Here is an 18,893-nt window from a genome sequence, read left to right as displayed (position 1 = left end):
GTAACACAAGTCCTTGTGCACTTATATAATAATGTTATATAACTGTTTGCTGAGAGCTTTCAAAAAACTTAGCAGCAGGAAACTTGCTAGAACACATGCCATTGGCTTGTCTTGGACATCAAGCTATGCAATAAGGGAAAAATTATTATCCTGCCTGTCATAGAAGTTAAGTTACAGGGTTTTGAGTTTTCCGCTTCACAAACGGGAAGAAAAACTTGTATTCGTCATGATTTCAAAATCCTGTAACTCACTTTCTGCAACAGACAGGATGATAATTTTGCCCTGATTGCATAGCTTGATGTCAAGAGAAACCAATGGCATGCAATCTAACAGTTAAAGTCTTATGATAGGCAGGATAGTAGTTTTACCCTTACTGCATTCCCTGATATCAAGAGAAACCAATGCCATGCATTTCAGCAAGTTTGCTGTAACAAAATTTCTTGAAAGCTGTCAACAAAATAATTACATAACACATTATATAAGTGCACAGGGACTAGTTTTACATGAAATTACAGTTCAGCCTGGAAGTAACGAACCTCAATATAGCGAATTTCTCTATGTAACAAAGTTTTTAATGCCCCAACGTCACCCCCATTGAAGCGCAAGTGATTTAGAGCCCCACGTAACGAAAGCACAGCAGCGATTGACCTTGATATAACAAACTAGCTAAGCTGACCATCTGTTAGCTAGTGCTGAGTTACAAAACTGGGAGACAAGTTTCACGACGATAAAGCACGAGCTGACATGAAAAAAACGCCAACGACTGACCGCAGTTGACTCAACGCATCGCGCCCCTGCGCCACCAGCACATCTCCGCTGTTTTCGCTTTAGGAACGCCATACCATGTGGCACTACAACAGTTCATGCTCAAAAGCAGTGAAAAATGATAGGGCATAGCAAGAACGAAACGGCACGAGCAGTGCACGCCCATTGCTCGCATGATTCCGCCACCAATAGCAGCCGACAGCTTTCACGCGTCGGGACTCTGGAGCGAGGACGGCGGAGAGTGCCAGCGATGCAAGGCGAAGAGTCCGTTTCCTAGGGCAACAGCGGTGGACACACCAAGAAAGGGGAAGAAGCACGTGCCTCCGCGGCCGGTCTATGGCGGCGGCGCAACCGCGCTCTCTCTTCTCTAGCTCGACTGGTGCCCCTGCTTCTCCCACCCTTCCCACTCCACTCATAATAGCATTATGCGAGCCACGGCAGGTGCGCTATCAGCGCAAATGCGGAACGTTTCTCCGTGTTTATGACTGAGTAATGGGGTTTTTAGTAAACATTTTCGAGGTGATTTCACCTACATTTCTTATTTTTGTTTCCGTTCTGCATTGTACCATCAGGTCAGCTTGCAAAAGTTGCATGTAACAAAAAAACCCAGACTTTTTCCAACTTCGTTATATCCAGGTTTAACCGTAAATGGCATATTTAGAAGTGGTGTGCAAAAATAATTTTCCCTTAAAATTTCATTGTTGCGACTAATGAAATAAAATTTTCTTTTATGACCCTCTTCCCCCTTTAATGAAGGGTCAAATGTACAGGTGTGAGCAGAGTTAAATGAAGCAAGCTTAATCACTTTCACTGAACATATGCATTACCTAGTAGGAACAGGAGGATAGGGCACAAGCATTCATAGAAGTATCACTGAAAGGGTTGCACACTAACATATAGTGACTGGCAATATCCACTAGGACATTGAATGATTGTACTAACAGCAACACAGCAACAAGCGCCTTTTTTCTTTTTATTACTGCTGCCATCTGTACACTTCCCTGTTATGTTGCTGACCCCCCCCCATTTCTGGTCTGTCCTTGAATATCTACACCACCAAGTCAGCATTTCCTTTTCTCTTGCCTGAGTGCTATACACAGGCACCTTTGATATGATATGAAAGTTCCGAGAAGTTCAACAAGCATGCATAACCCAGAAAAGATCTGCACTTCCAGGTCAGCCATGCAAGCTTATGTCATAAACATACAGGCTGATAGAGCCATAATCCTTATATTGACACTGCAATGTCCAAAAATAATCCCACAGCACAAGACTGCTAAACACATACAAAATGCATTTCTGTCCTCTAATCAGTGTCTTTTAAATAAGAATAACAAGTGCACTAAATGAATGCACACTTGAATGCTAACCAGCAGGTCAAAACAGATCTCTGGTGCTCAAATAGGACAAGTTGTCGGGCTAGTTGGTGCTGATCCATTTTTTTGTTGACAGCGCTTAAAAAACACGCACAAAGACATGGAAGACGGCGTCATCAGTGCCTGTGACGTCGTCTTCCATGTCTTCTGTCCGTGTTTTTTAAGCGCTGTCAACAAAAGAATGGATCTGCTGCTCAGTCACATTTACAATGGTAGAAAGACTTGGGACAAAATGAATACAAAAAAGGCAAAAATGAACCTCTTTGCTGCTCCGCGATGCTGCTGAAACGTCACCACTCTCAGCTGACCTCAGCTTTTCATCCCCATTCACCGGTGCATCACCTGCAATGAGTTTAGGATTACATGAGTGAGTGGGAAACCAGTGCTTTTCTCCGGCAAGTTCTCTACATTGCTTCACAGTGTGGCAACCAAAAAATAAACACGAGCACAATGAAAAATAAAATAACAAATGTGTTATTTAAACATCACTGTGCAGAGTCAACAAAAAAGGGGGAAATATAGATGTCCACACAAAAGGGAAGACAGAAATCGACTTTGATGTCCAAAAAATTCTACTCAAAGGCTGCTCTAGTGAAAATTAACTTGCAAATTACACTAATTTGGCTGCAAAGATAAATTAGAACCAAACATTCCTCAAACCATATGGGAACAAAGATATGTATGTACAGGTCTCGTATAGCACGTGTGGAAGTGTTGAGCTCAGAAGGGGTGGGAACAACAGTTCAGAGATCTGAAACGTTGATAACGTAAAACGAGTAACACTCCATGGCCCAGAGGTAAACCCTGTGAGTAGCCCATTTGGAACGAAAAATATTGCTAAAAAAATAAGTATCCTGCCTTTTCAACGAGTGCGACTGTTTGGGCCGCATGAGTACTGAAAAGCCAAATGTTTTCCACAGATGTAGCTCCAGCATACATCTACATCTACAATGTCCCTAGAAGCTTTCCTGCAAAAAAAGTTACTCCACCTGTCATACAAGACATGCTAATGATACAGAGATTGGCTCATCTTCCTAGTTCTGTTCTGTAACTTGCAAAGCCTTCCCATATTTCATTCTGTCATAACACAGGATTCAAAGCAGCTAGGGAAAAAAGGCAGCAGGTAAGAGAAAGCCTGTTTTCATCTGTGCTTATATGCGAAGACCACTCATCTCCCTGAAGCTCCCAATCTTGATTACCAAAACATGACAGCTAAGTAACTGAAGGAGGCATCGTGTCTTATAAATAACCTTAAGGTATCTTCCCCAGATCGTACTGTCATAAAAAATACTACAGTCAAGCCCGCTTATGACGGCAGCAGATATAATGAATGCCTGCCTTATGAACGAGCACGGTGCTGCCGTCAAAATATGCATCAGGGCAATGGCAACTCGTCTCAAACACTACGAACAACTTTGGCCATATCACTCGGTTATAGAGAATGAGAAGGAGCCGTAAACCCCCCCTCCCGTGAAGCTGGAACTCTTGCTTTCAGCAAGCGCGGAGATGAAAGAGCGTCTCTCAGCCCCTGTGACTCCTCCCGGGAAATAGCATGTTGACCCAAAAAGCAATAAAAAGGCACCATTGAAATGATAAGTTCTTGCTGTCCAAGCGCGCACCGATGACCTACAAGGTCAATAATTGCGCGCATGTTTGCTGGCTGTGCAACGCATTCCAAGCAGAAACAGAAGCACAGTGGACGTGAGATAGGTGCAGTGTCGAAAGCGAAACTACGATGCATGGTCGTGGATCAACTAAAATGAACAATTTGAGATGTGCGAATGCCTGGCTGGACAGGCCGGTCACGTGGCATGCATCACGTGACCAGTCAGCTCCACCATTTTTGCTGTTAGCTCCCACGTGCAGGCAGCGTCAGATTACTGATAGTGGACTTGATACATTCCGTGCCACGAGCGATGCACTACTTTCATCACTGTGTGGGCCCAGGAATGATAGATGAAAGTGTCTTAGACACACGGGATCACAAGCATGTGGATATGTGGCAACACGTCATTGATGCACAGCTGGCCAGATGTTTCCTGGGGCGACTATGTTCGTGCGGACAACATCGCAGACCTGCGTACTCTGACGAGCACTCCCCTACCGCTAAGAATCCGACATGGCCAACCTGCCACCAGCTGTCATGGGCGCTGCAACCACGATTAGTTGATTAGACGATTGTGGGTAGCAAGAGTCTCAAGTAAGAGAATATGACCACCCTGGAGAGCCTGGAAAGCACTGCAGTAGGGTCTACCGTAAAAACCGGAATATAGGTCGAACTTTTTTTCAAAAAACCATGGTGAAAAGTCGGCCCCCGTCTTATATACCGGTCATTGGCGGAAAAAATACGGAAGTCTTGCAACAATGGGTGGATGAAGTCAGCTGCCTCCATCACCATCGCCATCAGCAGCAGTGCCGCCATTTTGAGTTTCAGTAGATGCAAAGCGGAAGCTAACGGCAATTTACCGTCGCCTTCAAGAAAAACACGATTGAGTACGAGGAAGCTCACGGGAACCTGGCGGCACAGCGCGAATTTGGAGTATCCGAAAAGAGCATTCAGTACTGGCGGAGGCAGAAGCTGCGTATTACAACTTGCAGCAACCAGAAGAAAACATCATTTCGTGGGCAGACCGTAGTGTATCGAGAATAGGAAGGAAACGTTGCGCTGCGAGCAAGATCGCTGCCTGTGACTGCCGAATGCATCCGCGTGAAAGCGGCAGAGATCGCGCGTGCCTCTAGACTCACGAGGGCGCAATTCAAAGGCTCGCCATCCTGGTTGCGGCGATTCATGAAGAGGAGGGCTTTGCTCTACGGCGCCGTACTTGCCTGTGCCAGAAACAAACACGCGGGCCGATTGGTGCGCGATATTGTTAAAAAATTTGCCGGGTGTACATACAAGCAGCATTTAAATGAAATTAAATACTGTCACCATTGTGCAACCTCTCGAGTCGCATTTGTTTCAAAGTAAGGATGTCTTTCGGTACTTTTCCCATTGAAAAAGATCTTTTTCATTTTTAGAATTGGTTAGTTAGGGGGTCGACCTATATTCCGGTCCGACCTATAGTCCGGTTTTTACGGTACTTTCAAGAACTAGACACGCCTACTACAGTTTTTTAAGAAATAAGCAACACTTTCGGCGGACGTAATAATATTTGTGGCCGTAATATGGAGTGGCCAATTACTACGAACATCAAATAAAACGAAAGATATCTGTGCAACCGTCGCATTCGTTATAAGTTGGCTCGACTGTATTTCAGTGTGAAGAAAAACCTTGTTTCACTTCTTTTGGCTATTTTTGAGAAAAGAAATGCTGGTCTTGATGACATAATACCAATGTTTGAAACTGGAAACAAAAGCTCAGCCAAAAATCACCAACCAATATCTCTCAGATAAAATTGCTGAAAAATGCTTTAAGGAACAATTGCATCGCAGTCAGTGCCGAGTACTGTCAGATAATAGAACAAAAATCACCCGTGAAATCATTGAAGCTCATGAAATCCATAAATTCAAAGATGAATGCGTAAGCGTTGCCTCAATAGCTCTGTCTGATAAAGAACTACGTTTCCTTGATGAGAATAGAAAAACGTGTGCAGCTGGTCTTGTGCCACTGTAGACCTGTGCCTCAGGAATTGTCGTTATCGTCAATCTGTTTTGTCTACTTTACCTCTTTACCTCGAGGTTCCATCCTACAAGTCTAGCAGACATAAAATGGCAGTTTTACTTTAAATTATTGGAAAACCACCTCAGCATCCTGTTAATGTGTGTAGTAATATGGACGCACTGGCTACCTGAACAAGCACAGCTGTTACACCATTCTCGACATAGCCATCATTTTGGGCTACTTAGCAATTCCCTTAAAATTTCCAGGCACAGCGAAAGCACAGCTGTTGCACCTTTCTTGACACAGCCATCATCTTTGGCTACTTAGCAATTGCCTTAAAATTTCCAAGAGCAGTGCTTTCACGACAAAGGCCAGTGTTCTTGATTTCAAGACCTGCTGTAAATGTGCCACTTCCCTGAAAAGTAGTGTGGCTTCATAACACTGCATCTGGCTGCTAATTATTTTGCCTTGCCCTAAATCCAAGGAAAGAGTAAGAACTAGAGTGAAATCTTGTTAATTTGGACTTCCACGGACCTGGAAAACCATCCGAATTATTTGAAGCTCCGAATTAATGAATGGACCTCAGAAAACTGCTGGAAACCACTCACGTCAGTGTAAATTTATTTGGTGAAACTCTCGGTGGTGCTCTTCTGCTTTTTAAATGAAAACTGCGAATGACAATTTCGCAGTTTTGTGAGGTGCATTATTGCGTGCACACACTCGGGGATATCAATACAGAACTTTTCCAAAATGGTAACGGCCTCTGAGCACTCCTACACAGTGTGACGCAGTAGCGGCGGAGCTTCCTCTCAAGTGGCACTGTTGCATGTGGAGAGGCTCCACTGCAAAAACTTCAAACAATGCGTGTCACGTGCACAGTTTCAGAGCACAAGATAAAGCAAAAATTATGGGGATGCAAGTGAGGAAAATGCAACAGCATAAGTACTATGCGACACCTTCTGAAATGAAAAGGACAAGTGATGCGCTAATCGGCGCCTGAAATGACACAAAACTGTGCTCGGTTGGCTGGCCCATAGAAGTTAATATATATTAACGGAGCTCGCTGATGCGTGGCCGATAGCAGTCATCACTGCAGGCCTGCTCCAAGCTTATGGAAGCGAAACCGAAAATATGCGACCAGACTATGTGTCTGCAATGGGGGCCTGCAACCACTGTCACGTCAGCCATTGCGTGCATGGCAAAGGTGAGCAAGCAAGACTGCACCAGGCTTGAGGAAGGCTATCTGCATGATCACATGCAGTGCTGGTCATACCTCAACTCGTCCCCTTTGGCAGCCCATACGAATTAACCGTGCAAGCCCAGCTGCGACCGAAGTAACGAGTGTATGGTGCCGTAGGCTTACATAGGCAGTGGCTGAGACCACGCCAGCAGCCCAAATTCTCTGGATTTCCGAATTAACTGAGGTCGTCATCACCATGAGTTTTTATGTGGCACAAGGGCAACTTTGACCAAAGAGTGCTATGGCACAAGGTAATTTTCATTACAGAAGATAGGGCCAAAGACCCATTTTCCAAGCATTTTGCACCAGATAAGACACCGGGCCAGGAATAGCTTGTACGCACTGTGCAACACCAGTGGGTACCTGGCGGCACTGGGGACAGAGCCCCACACCTCCCGCATACAAGGCGGGTGCTGAAACCAATAGGCCACCGCTGTGGTAATCGAGGTAGAATTAATGAGGTTTTACTGTAAAAGGTTTAATCTTAATCTATGGCTTGCCTTTCTCTATGCTTGATGAAATGTTTGAGGTTAAGTAAAACAGGCATGAATAACAGCATCTAAAAAAACTAAAACAAACTTGAAGACAACTGAAATGAAAAAGACCCACCAACCTTTCATTCACTGACAATAGGCTGGGTAATTTAATTTTCACTAGAGCAGCAAGGCAACTAGTGCCTCAAGAAAGGCAACTGAAAAAATTGAATAGTAACAAAGAAAAGATACAAGCATTGATAAAGAGGAGCCTAGGCACGCCATGCCATAAGCAAGTATGCACTTACTTTGGCGCTTGGGCTTGCGCTCTGACTGCGCTCGCCGCCCAAACTGTTGTGGCACGATACGCTCTTCTTCTGCGCAGCAAATGTCATGCAGTGCCTGCACAAGTCATGCATAGTGTGCACAAGCAGCATGGCCACAGGTGATAAAAAAAAGGGGGGAGGGGTGAAGAGGAAGCAAATGAGTACACACATTCCAGGAACAGAGAGCACGAGCAGACAAAACCATTCTGAATCAAGCCAGCCAAAGTCACAGGGCTTTGCAACTGCAACTTCGTGGCTTAAAACAGAAGCAGTTGTTCCAACACAGGACCTATGTCATGGCACTTCCCAAGATTCTAGTGCAGCTGCTCTGCTAGCTTGGCAACTGGAAAGTGAGCAGTCAGCAGCACTAGCTTGGCACAGTTAAGAACTTTAAGCAATAAAAAGAATGCCCCAACATATATCATACAATTAGAAATGAAAACTACTTTCCGAGAAATCCACACGGCTGACATTCTAGTGATATTCAAGTTGCTACATGATCATACAAGACAGATGTGTTAATGAAGTTCATGAAAACTAGTACGAGATGTCCATCTGCTGAGCCTAATGCAGCCCCCCCCCCCCCCCCCCCCCCCAAAAAAAAAGTTCAAGGAAAAAAAAAACCTACAAAATATGTGCTACCAACATGAAAAGTAGGCTCAACAATTGGCACTCTTAAAAATGACAACAAAATATTATACTAAAAATTTAAAGCTGTGATATCCAGCCAATGAAGGAAACAACTGAAGGAGAGAAAGCGAATCCAAGAAATACAAGAAAATGGGCTAAAAAAAAAAGCCCAAGGAGAAGGAAGAGAGGTACACTGCACATAACCTGAACAAGTTGGCAAGCAAAAGAAATATGGCTAGGCATGTGCAAATATTAAATAATTTCGAATATTCAGTTGAATAGTAAAATATTCAACATTCGGTTTGATCCCAACGTTTTGTATCCGAAACCTCGAAGCATTCGTTTTGAGCAAGTGACGTTTCTTTAACACTTGCTGTGTGGTTCCGGTTCAGAGTATGTTGTCTGGGATGGCTCCGCAGCATGCGTGCAACCAAAGCCCCGACTCTGCACTATGTGTGCGTGCCCCACACGTATGCCATCCTGTCTCCGCATGTTTGCGACAATAGACATGAGCAAGAGGAAGCGTGGAGCACAAACTTGTACCTGCCAGGTGCCTGCGGCCGCGCTACCCGCGGCGCGCACGCACCATAACCAGCACGGAGGTATGCATGCGAAGAGAGAGTTATCATAGCCCAATATGCTTCTGTGTACCGCCAGTGTGCAAACAGCTGGGCATCGCCTGGTGTTTTACAGCGTTCTCAGCGCAATCTGCGAATGCACAGTGGCTCCCCACGGAAGTGGATCACACTATGCAAAATCTCAAATCGCACGTGCACTGCTATTTGCCATTTCAAATCTAATTTTCATTTTTCAACCCTTTACACTTCTGGAAAGCAATGACAAAACATCAGCATGTCTGGTCATCCCTTTCTAATGCTTAACATGAAAAGTGTGAACGAAAAAGTGAATCTGAAAATGGTAGTTCAGAAGCCTAAAGTTTTTGCAAGGCTGAAACGACTAGCAATAGGAAAAGAAGGCAGGTTAAACTGTGCACATTAAAAGCATTGTTCATTTGCGCAGGAGATTATACAGACAATATTCTCAAAGGGTACCATGCATACATACACAGAAAGCTGAAATACAACAGCAGCGGTGCAACGTGAATAAATGTCAACAGCCATACAAAGCATTTGACCACCACACTGCAGGTCAAACCTCGATATAACAAACATGGATATTATGACTTATTGGCTCTACTGAATGTGGCTGACCATAAAAGAGACACATCGGACCGCTGAGCACCGAGCTGTGCCCACTACGAGGGAAGACAGCAGGCTTTGTCTCACTACACATGTGACTGGTGGTGATGCAGCAAGCATTCGTGCCGAGGTTTGCGCTTTACCTTGCTCTCGCCAACAATGCCACAGAAGGTATGGTGGGGTGAACCGTTGGTAGCCAGGTAGTCGGCACCCGTTTACTCTCTTGCACCCATCAATAATGCTCCCGAACCAGCACCATGGTTGGTTACAAGCCTTCAAGTAGCCATCCTGTGCTCATGTTGACTGTTGCGGATGCAGTGAAAATGGCGATCGCTTTCATTATGGCGTCTCGTTTTTCAAGTGACACTGCAGCAATGCGGGCAAGCCCCCTCAGTTGACGTTTGACCTGTCGTCACTGCTGTCAGCATACCTTGGCAAAATCACGAGTGCTCACTCAGAAAACTTTGTTCAACCTACGGGCTCACTCGAATTCATGAACTCAAAACTCATTTCGACTCACAACTCAGTTGGGCTCACTCAGACTCGCCAGTCATTTGGGGTCAAACACCCATAGCAATTCACGTCTCACTCACGACTCTCTAGGCTCACTCATTTCAAATCGAGACTCATTTGGGCTCACTCAATTCGACTCAAGACTCTCTCATTTTGACTCACGACTCATCTAGGCTCACTCATTTCGACTCACCTGGACTCGCTCCTTTTGACTCACGACTCATCTGTGTTCACTCATTCGGGCTCACTCGCACATTTCACCTCATGACTCACTTCGACTCAGGCCTCCTATAAGCTCACACACCGAACAGCTGAATTGATTTTACATCCAACGGTCCAAGTTACGTGCCTAAAATGCCAAAAAAGTTGTTAAAAACATGGTGATGCGATGAGCTCTTAACTGCAGCTAGTCTGTGGCCAGGCCTGGCTGAGATGCCTAGAGGCCTGTAGCTGCTGCTCGCGGGGCGTAAAGATCCGAGGCCACTGCATGTGTTTGGCAACCAATAAAAAAACAATAAAGGAAGAACTAGAACAACCGTGATACAGCAAGCAACAGCTAATATCCAACAAGGCCAAGCACGGCGATAAATCAACCTTTCTCGCCTTTTAGTAATGTTCTAGAGTGCAGCAGCCACAAAAATTACATACCATGAAACAATGAAATTGGTCTTACCAACTCAACCAAAAGCGTATCAGTATTAGGAGTGCACAGGAAAGTAGCGTTTATGAACGTTACAAACTCGTGCCTAGTTGGCATCATGAATTTACTCGGGATCATGGGATTGTTCAACCTCACATCATGGACTTATTTGATTAGATAGGACCACAGCCTACCTGACTTACCAGGATGACGCAGATAACGCCCTGATTGTGTGCCCACTCTCATCACGACTCAGATCGATCTGAATGTGAATCAAGGCTCACGAATCAGATCGTGATCTGAACGTGAGTACGGACTCACTCACGACTCAGATAATGATTTGAATGCAAGTCGTGACTCACACACGATTCAAGATCATGATCTCAATGCGTGTTCGGACTCATGACTGAAATGAGCCCAAGTGAGCTGACTCATGAGCGAGTCCGCCGACCTATGGTTGCCAGGGCTGCGTGGAGAAGCCAACCCTAACTGACCTTTGGTTCTTTGCGGCCTCCAGAATCGCTACGAGTGGCATGCAAACGGTGCTAAAGCTTCCTCCCTGCCGCCATCCCTTTCATTGACTAAAATTTCGCTTCTCCTGTGCATGTTATGGCGAAATTTTGTATTACAAATTTTGGCTACATCGAACTATTTTTTTACCTGTTCGCTATACCGAGGTTTGACAGCATCCGCCTGGTTTCTACCACCTCTACATGTAGCACCACACAAGATTGTGTCCCTACTATTGCACTAAATAACATGCAAGACAAAAGCTCTTTGTTTATTGGTAAAACCAAAAAGTAGGTTTCTAGTACCATGCAAGCAACCACTTGACAAGGAAATACCTTGAAAGCAGAGCTAAATTGGAACATTGCCTTGCACATTCCAGCAAGGTCATGTATTCTTTCACGGTATATTTTTTTAGAATTAAAAAAAATGTAAAAATTATACAGTTCTGAAATTTTTTTTTTAAAATAGCAACTTCCTCTTGGAAATTATGAAATGGCTGGCTTAGATGTCTATTAACTATAAATAAATGTCACAGCTGAAGAAAATGAATACATCGTAGTAAAATAAAATGCTGATGTTACAGAAAAGGGTGTTATCAACCATAAACACCTATTTAATTCACCCTGAGGTGGTCCAAGTAAAAATACAACTGATGAAGGGTTTAGTAGAACAGTTTATTAGTTTTCATTTTCTGAAGTTTTGATTGAAATATGTATTTTAAAGCGAGAAAAAAAATTTGAAGAGCACTCGCGCTGCAAGTTACATAGTCTCTTAATGCTTCTTCAACAAAGAGCACGGCATCTAGCATGACACATTTATGGCCAGATAACCACATCAGTTTGCCCTCACTCGCAGTCAGTTGTGCATCTTTGGGGCCATAGCTAAGGCAGATTGTTTTTGCTTTCAAAGTTCGAATGGGCCTGCTATGGCACCAGGCAGGCAAGAGCAGAAAATTGAGGGCACTCAATGTGCTGTCTCGCGTGGACCACGAGGAAGGACCAGCCGGCACCATGGCAACTGCAACACCAGTCCTTCCGAATAAGTGGGGAGAATGCGCGTCTCGGAGGGCACATGATGGAACGAAGGGCCTCACCACGGCTTCGGGTAATGCAAGACATGCTGGCGGTGAGCACGGCCTGATCATGGCACTAGCAAACAGCGCCGCCTCCATCCTCATGCCCTCTACATGTCTTGTCATGGCTGACAACAATAACTGAGTGTGGCACGAACCCATTAAATCACTCTCTCATGTGTGTGCCGTGCCGCCCCAGCAAGTGCTAAGAAAATCTTTTCCCACTGATATCTGTCTGTTCGACTGCAAAATGTTCTGATACCTGCCTGCAGTGGAAACCTCACTTAGGAAGAAGAAGTGAACATTTCGTCTGGCCAGTGTCGATGGCGCTGTGCTCTGTGGTGAGGAGGTGCAAGGAGATGGCACAACTTATAGTGCAAGAGCTCAACTTCAAAAAAAAAAAAAAGTGCTTATTTCTCACTATAAAAAAAAAATCGCCTCACCCCGATAAAACTTCACAAATGAAATGCAATAAACTGTTCTACTAAACATGCCATCGTTTGTATTTTCACTTGGACCACCTCAGGGTGAAATAAACGGGTGTTCATGATTCAAAATGCACTTTTCTGTAACTTCAGTATTTGATTTCACTTCGATGCATTCAGTTTCATCAGCTGTAAATTTATTTAATGTACATCTAGAAAAGCAAGATGGCTATTAATTGCCGAGAGGATGTTAGCTGACATTTAAAAAAAGTTAAAATAGTACAATTTTTACATTAATTGAAATTTTCAAATATTTAAACCATCCAAAAATGCATGACCTGTATCACACCAAAAGCAAAAATCTTAGCAGGTGTCATTAAAAAATTTGTGGAGTGTTTTCGAAAAACTAATTTTTTAAATCAGTTATTGAGCGGTGCCTGGCTTCACGTCTTTTAAAAATGTTCGAACTCAGCTCACCTCAAGAATAAATTTCACAAGAACATTTTATGCTTAGATTACGGACGTTGTTTTAAGTTTCCATTATTTTTTTTGGACAAATCGGGGATGGTCGTGCGCAATGTCTGGAACATTTGGCACGTAATGAGCCTTTCTGATATCATCCCCCACTAGTGGCAATGCACTTTTCTCATCAGTGGTCTAGTTTCTGTGTGCCACTAGATGAATGAGGGCAGCTGTCGTTTTTTATTTGTGGCTTAAGGGGGCAAGACTGTATTTCAAGCTGAAGGCCGTCAATATCGATGCTGAGCCCAGCTTTAAATTTTTTTTATCGAACGCCAAAAATATGCAATTAAAAGCTCGTTGAGTTAGCTTTACCACATTGCACATTTAAAAAAGGGTGTCGCTCGCAGTTTTAATGCATCAAATACAGAAGCTGTTTGTGTATTTTAAGATGCAGAAGCAGTTAACATGACTTCGGTGGCGGTACTTCGCACAGTTTTATAAACATGCAACACGGAAAACCCAACTCAACAAGTTCTGAAATGCATAATTTTGACGTTTGATATTTCGAACCATATTGCCAACAAAGAAAATTTAAAAACTGCGCTCACCTTCAACGTTGACAACTTTCAATTTTGCAATTTAACCTTGCTCCCTTAAAACAAAAATAAAGAAGTTGATTAGCTCATTTTAGTTAATTATCTAATTATAGAGCTCTATCATGTGCATAATGTCTGCCTCACTATAGAGTCCACCTGCAGAGACTGCATCGATGTGTCTCTCACAGTTTCTAAAATAAATATCTGTAAACATTATAAAATCACTTTGTATATGAGTGGGGTGCCTGTGGATGTAAACAGGAACTGCATCACCATGTGCCTTTGCTTTTGCCAGAGGCAGCACAGCAGGCGACATGACAAGGCCACATCTCAGCGCTGTGCACGTGCCACCTGTTGCCTATGGCAGGCTGAGTGGCACAGGTGTACCTGCTTGTGCAGTTGATAACAGTGGCAACATGAGAAAGAACAAAGGAAATGTTACCATCACCTCAAAGCCCATACTGCGAGACTAGCCAAAGGGGAGGGGGGTATACCCTTGATATGCTAGGCAAAAATACCCATGAAAAAAAAAAAAGGATCATGTGAGCATGTGTTATACTTTAAAGTCATTTGTTGATAAAAAATAAAGTGTGAAAATAAATCCAACATGGCGGTAATTAGCCCACATTTGACCTGACTGATAATCCATCATGTTTAAAGGAAAAAGGAAAGCCTTAGGATGTGCAGTGGACTTATAAATATGTCCATATTCTTAAAAAAGCCTTTTAAACTGAGAAATTACAACAAAAGCCCATAAGAAATGATGTTATTTTGTCCTGTAGTATGTCCTTCCAGGCGAGATATTTGAAATATAAATATGTATTTGAAATTAGCATTCTACGATACTATACCTGCATGCTAAGTTTTCAGAAAATTATGTTGACAAATAAAAAAAAAAGCTTTAAGACCCTTGTCGCCCCCCCCCCCCCCCCCCCCCCCCCTAACTGGTAAAATGACTTAACCAAATATCCACATTGGTTGCAGTGTTTCTGCTCCCACTAAACCTGCTATGAGCTTGGCAAGAGCAGTGTTAATTTCAACAAAACTATTGATATCTACTTCCTTTCTTTTACCAGAGAATCCAACATGAAATCCCAATGAAAGCCTAATGTACAGCTGCTTGATGAATGTACCAGCATGGCAGCAATGTTCCACAGCCACCTGCTGCAGTCTAGGGGCCTTCACCTACAAGCAAACCTTGTTTCGGTGAAATGGGGGAAAAAAAAACACTATACACTCCAGTCTCCACACCTTATTTCCATGAATTACAAAAATAACAAGCACCTACCTAAGCGGTAAGTATGCTGTTGAATGCTTAAGCGCACTCTCATTTGCTCTTAATCATTAGCTTTTTTCTTTTTTTTTAGAGGAGGGGGTGAGCCCAAAATGTAGCCTGTGACTTTCTCGCGCTTGTGTACTGCAAACAGGAGAGTCCGGATATGAGCAGGTGCTCTGGATGCCAACACCGTATGTAACTCATGGTTTAAGAACTAAAAAAAAATGCACAGCACTAGCTGTAGGAAAAGGATATTTGCACAAACTACCAAAACTGCATGCTTAATGTCATGAAGCACTCACAGACATGTCTCAACACTCACCCTCTGTGGCCAACCTTGACGACAATGACCTCTTCACTCGAGCACTGGATTTTGAATCTGCATGCAGTTAGGAAAGAAGCAGAACACTCCATGCAGACATGCACTACAACCAAGGCCAACCAGAATGCCACCCGGGAACAATTCCAGGGAAGCTTTTTCGTCACAAGTGCAGGCACACACAGTGGCCTGTGCATGGAACAGGGTTGTGGTAACACTGCTAGGTCCCAGGTGACCCTGCTTTCATGTAACTGTGCTTCTGCTGATTATGTGCTTATTGCATGGTGCACGTGATCCTCAAGAAAATGGAATGCTGCTCCACTGTGCCCCTGCCATTCCTGCCAACCTTGGCACCCACTAAAAGTTCAGAGAATAAAGGAGGGCCAACCTGGCAGCCTGCTCTGAATGAAACACACCACAGAGCTATTCGTGAACAGCCACTTACTAAAGATGCGAACAGACAATGAAGTACATTTTCATGCCTCCACAGAAAGAAAAAAAAAAAAAAAGGCCACTTGGGGTGGGTGGGGCTGAAGAAGTTAGGCACCAAAAAACAAGGTCCTGGCAATACAGATGCCTATGGGAATGGTTTACAGACATGCTGCTGGGGCACTACATAGCACTGGGCTCACACAACACACCTAGTGTTGTTGCATTCGTAGTCATGCAAGTGCTGCTGTGCAGCAACGTTGTTAGTGGCCTCTCTAGTCAGTCTGGAAGAGATGCTGAAACCGCAAAAGAAAAGAGCCAGACATTGCTTTGCAGCGCCACACAAAAAACTAACCGTCTGTGATGATAATCTGTGGCTCTGTCATGTTTGGCTGAAGATACCGCACCGCCGTTACAACAGCTGTCTTCACTATTTCAAAAAGGGGAGAGGGAAAGAAGGCGCAAGCAGAACGCAGCCATAAGCCCAATTAATATTGCATCAAAATATGTTTAACAACTAGCAACAGCTTGACAAATAGGGCAAGAAGCCTGCCGGCTAGCCACTTGCTGCAGTTTCTTTGAGATTTTAAATAGGGTCCAGAATAATAATACATAACTGATTAAATTTAGGTGGACCGGCTGCTACCTGCACCTTTCTGGTCACATTCATTAAAAACCTCATAATGGATACCGTAGCCAGCGATCACAGCTTAATGTAAAAATGACTGCTGCACATTGCACTCTCTCTGAAAAGGGTGACCATGTTGGTTTCAACGATATCAAGATCATCATGGCAAAACAGCAACCACTATAAAGCCAGTATTTTTATCCAGCAATCCAAAACTTTGAGCTGGCTGTTAACCCTATACAACCGCTGGCCGAAAATTCACACATGCCCCTAAAATAAGGCGTTTGGACGCGTCGCAACAGATTGCTCGATTTTTCGGACCTCATTTGCACTCATCGCGGCACCGCTACCAATAGCCAAGCTGCCAATAATGTGTATAGTAGAACCAAGCTCATGCAGACATCAAGGAGGATCAAAAACTTGATTGAATAAAGCAGAATTCAAGCTAAAAGGGACCCTCTCATTCGGGCTAGCATTCTCTGCAGGTTCATACATTGAGCATGCGTGGTTGTTAGCTTGTGGTGTTCTTGGAAAAGTTTGCAGAACTCATCCGTGCAGAGTCTTCTTCTAGAATACGCAAAGATGCAGCAGCGAAACGCGGGGTAGGCATATGGCTTCACGGAGATGGAGAGCAGAAAAAAATACCGCCGCTTTTCTAACTGGGGAGCTTGAGCCCTCGAGAAATGACAATTAAAAGTTGACGTAAAGTGATTTTTACCGTGAAATCTGATTTTTCGGACATTTTTGCGGTCCTTAGAGAGTCCGGAAAAAAAAAAAAAAAACGGTCGGTGACTGTAACAGGTACAACCTGTTATGCAGCAAACACGCAGCTCAACTCACTGGGCCTCAAAAGATGAAAGAATACAATTATTAAATATGACCTTGCAAGATGGAAAAGTTTAAAAAAACACGACAAGCACGAAAATGTATGTATGGGAAGCTATAAATAGAAAACCATTCAAGCCAAAAGAAAGAGTCACAGGTGAGGTACAATGTGAAAGACTGCACCTTAAACAAGGAGAAAAACCATAGGTGCAAGAAAAACAACAAACCAGACAGCTGGCTTCACTGAACTTTTTTTAATTGCTTTTTAAACTTGGTGTGAGGAAACACAGTCAATGCTGCGTACAGACCCATCTAAAATGCTGGTTGTGCTGCTGTTTTTGCACATAAGGCCATGACGTTATCAAGCATGTAAATACAGTATAATATCGGATAACATACAAATCTATCATGTCTGGCTGGCTTTCCTATCTTCGCAACTGACTTGACTTTGTTTACTGCGAATTCCGTTTACGAATTCCGGTTTACGCTCCGTTACAGTGGACTTTGCACAGAACAGTGCTTAAGATTATGTATTTCACTATGCATCTTGGCAATGGACGGCAACTGTAACAGTGATGATGACTGCTGCCATTTTAATAATAGTGTACCTGCCACGTACGAGTCAGCTGCAAATAAAAGTAACTAATCGCCTACTCACAGATCCCACCCGCAAAAAAAAAAAAAAGCTATTACAAACCTTTTTTTTTTACCCAGTATCAGCATAATTTACTGTTCTTGTAAAGCGTACTAGGCACTGAATAAGGGAGTGGGAGTGACGCACAGTAAAACCCAACTAATCCAAAGCAAAAAAAGGGGGGGGAGGGACCAAGGCAAATTTGTTACAAGAATGTGCTGCCTTTATTGGACGAACGAGACTATGCCACCGCCGAGTGCACATGAAGTAGCGTCGGCGCTCGATGTTGCAGCATGGCACTTCTCTGTCAATGACAACTCTGACGTTGCGCAGGAGCTTTGGGCAAGCTGCAGATGATGCTGATAGTCTCGGCAGAAAAAATGCAAGCAAATGCACTTCGCCGATTACTTTTATTTGGACAACCCTTCCCCATAAACAAACATGTTTTGGAGCATAAATAGCATCATATATTCCAGCACTAAGCTCGCTGCTCACACGAATGCATTCCAGTACTTGTCTCTGGTGCATAACTGGCCGATCAATTTATTTCATTTGCCACTAGGACTGAATTTAATTCTCAGAATATGGCCTCCACAAACATGTAGTAGCGCCTAGGTCGCGACGAGTCTAGATGTGACTGCTTCGGGTTCTGCCCGCGCGGTGGGGTGCTATAACTGCCCATTCTAGCGGCCATTCAATAATTCGAACTTCGCTTAATTCGAACAATTTTCTGGTCCCCTTCGAGTTCGAATTAACGAGCTTTTACTGTATACTGAAGAAAGGAAGGAACTTGAATTAGGCATAACGTAGCACTCGCAAGTGGTGGTTGTCAGAGACCACATTTGGGACTTCAAGACTGATGCTGCATGTGTTGCTCAGAGACAAAGGGGAGCCCAAAGAGACAACACAAATGGTCAGCCCAAAGTCAAGCCAGTTGTATACATGAGATATCAT

At 43.8% G+C, this 18,893-nt stretch overlaps 1 protein-coding gene across 6 annotated transcripts in view; it reads right to left on the bottom strand.

Moving 5' to 3' along the window:
- Window positions 1-18,893, bottom strand: part of hts (adducin 1-like protein hts) — a 103,587-nt gene that overhangs the window by 12,176 nt on the left and 72,518 nt on the right. For 2 of the 6 annotated variants that reach the window (XM_077645439.1, XM_077645440.1), the window contains exons 14-16: window positions 15,427-15,483; window positions 7,764-7,832; window positions 2,401-2,483 (exon numbers count right to left, since the gene is read on the bottom strand). In XM_077645439.1, coding sequence (XP_077501565.1) covers window positions 2,401-2,483; window positions 7,764-7,832; window positions 15,427-15,483 — 209 coding nt within the window. Of the gene's footprint in view, window positions 1-2,400; window positions 2,484-7,763; window positions 7,833-15,426; window positions 15,484-16,207; window positions 16,283-18,893 lie in introns of all 6 variants that reach the window. The other 4 variants (XM_077645441.1, XM_077645442.1, XM_077645443.1 and 1 more) reach the window with 2 other exon arrangements.

Source organism: Amblyomma americanum, chromosome 1 (genome assembly GCF_052857255.1).
Source record: "Amblyomma americanum isolate KBUSLIRL-KWMA chromosome 1, ASM5285725v1, whole genome shotgun sequence".
Lineage (NCBI taxonomy): Eukaryota > Metazoa > Arthropoda > Arachnida > Ixodida > Ixodidae > Amblyomma > Amblyomma americanum.
Note: the sequence above shows the minus strand (reverse complement) of the source record. Positions and strands in the feature narration are given on the sequence as shown.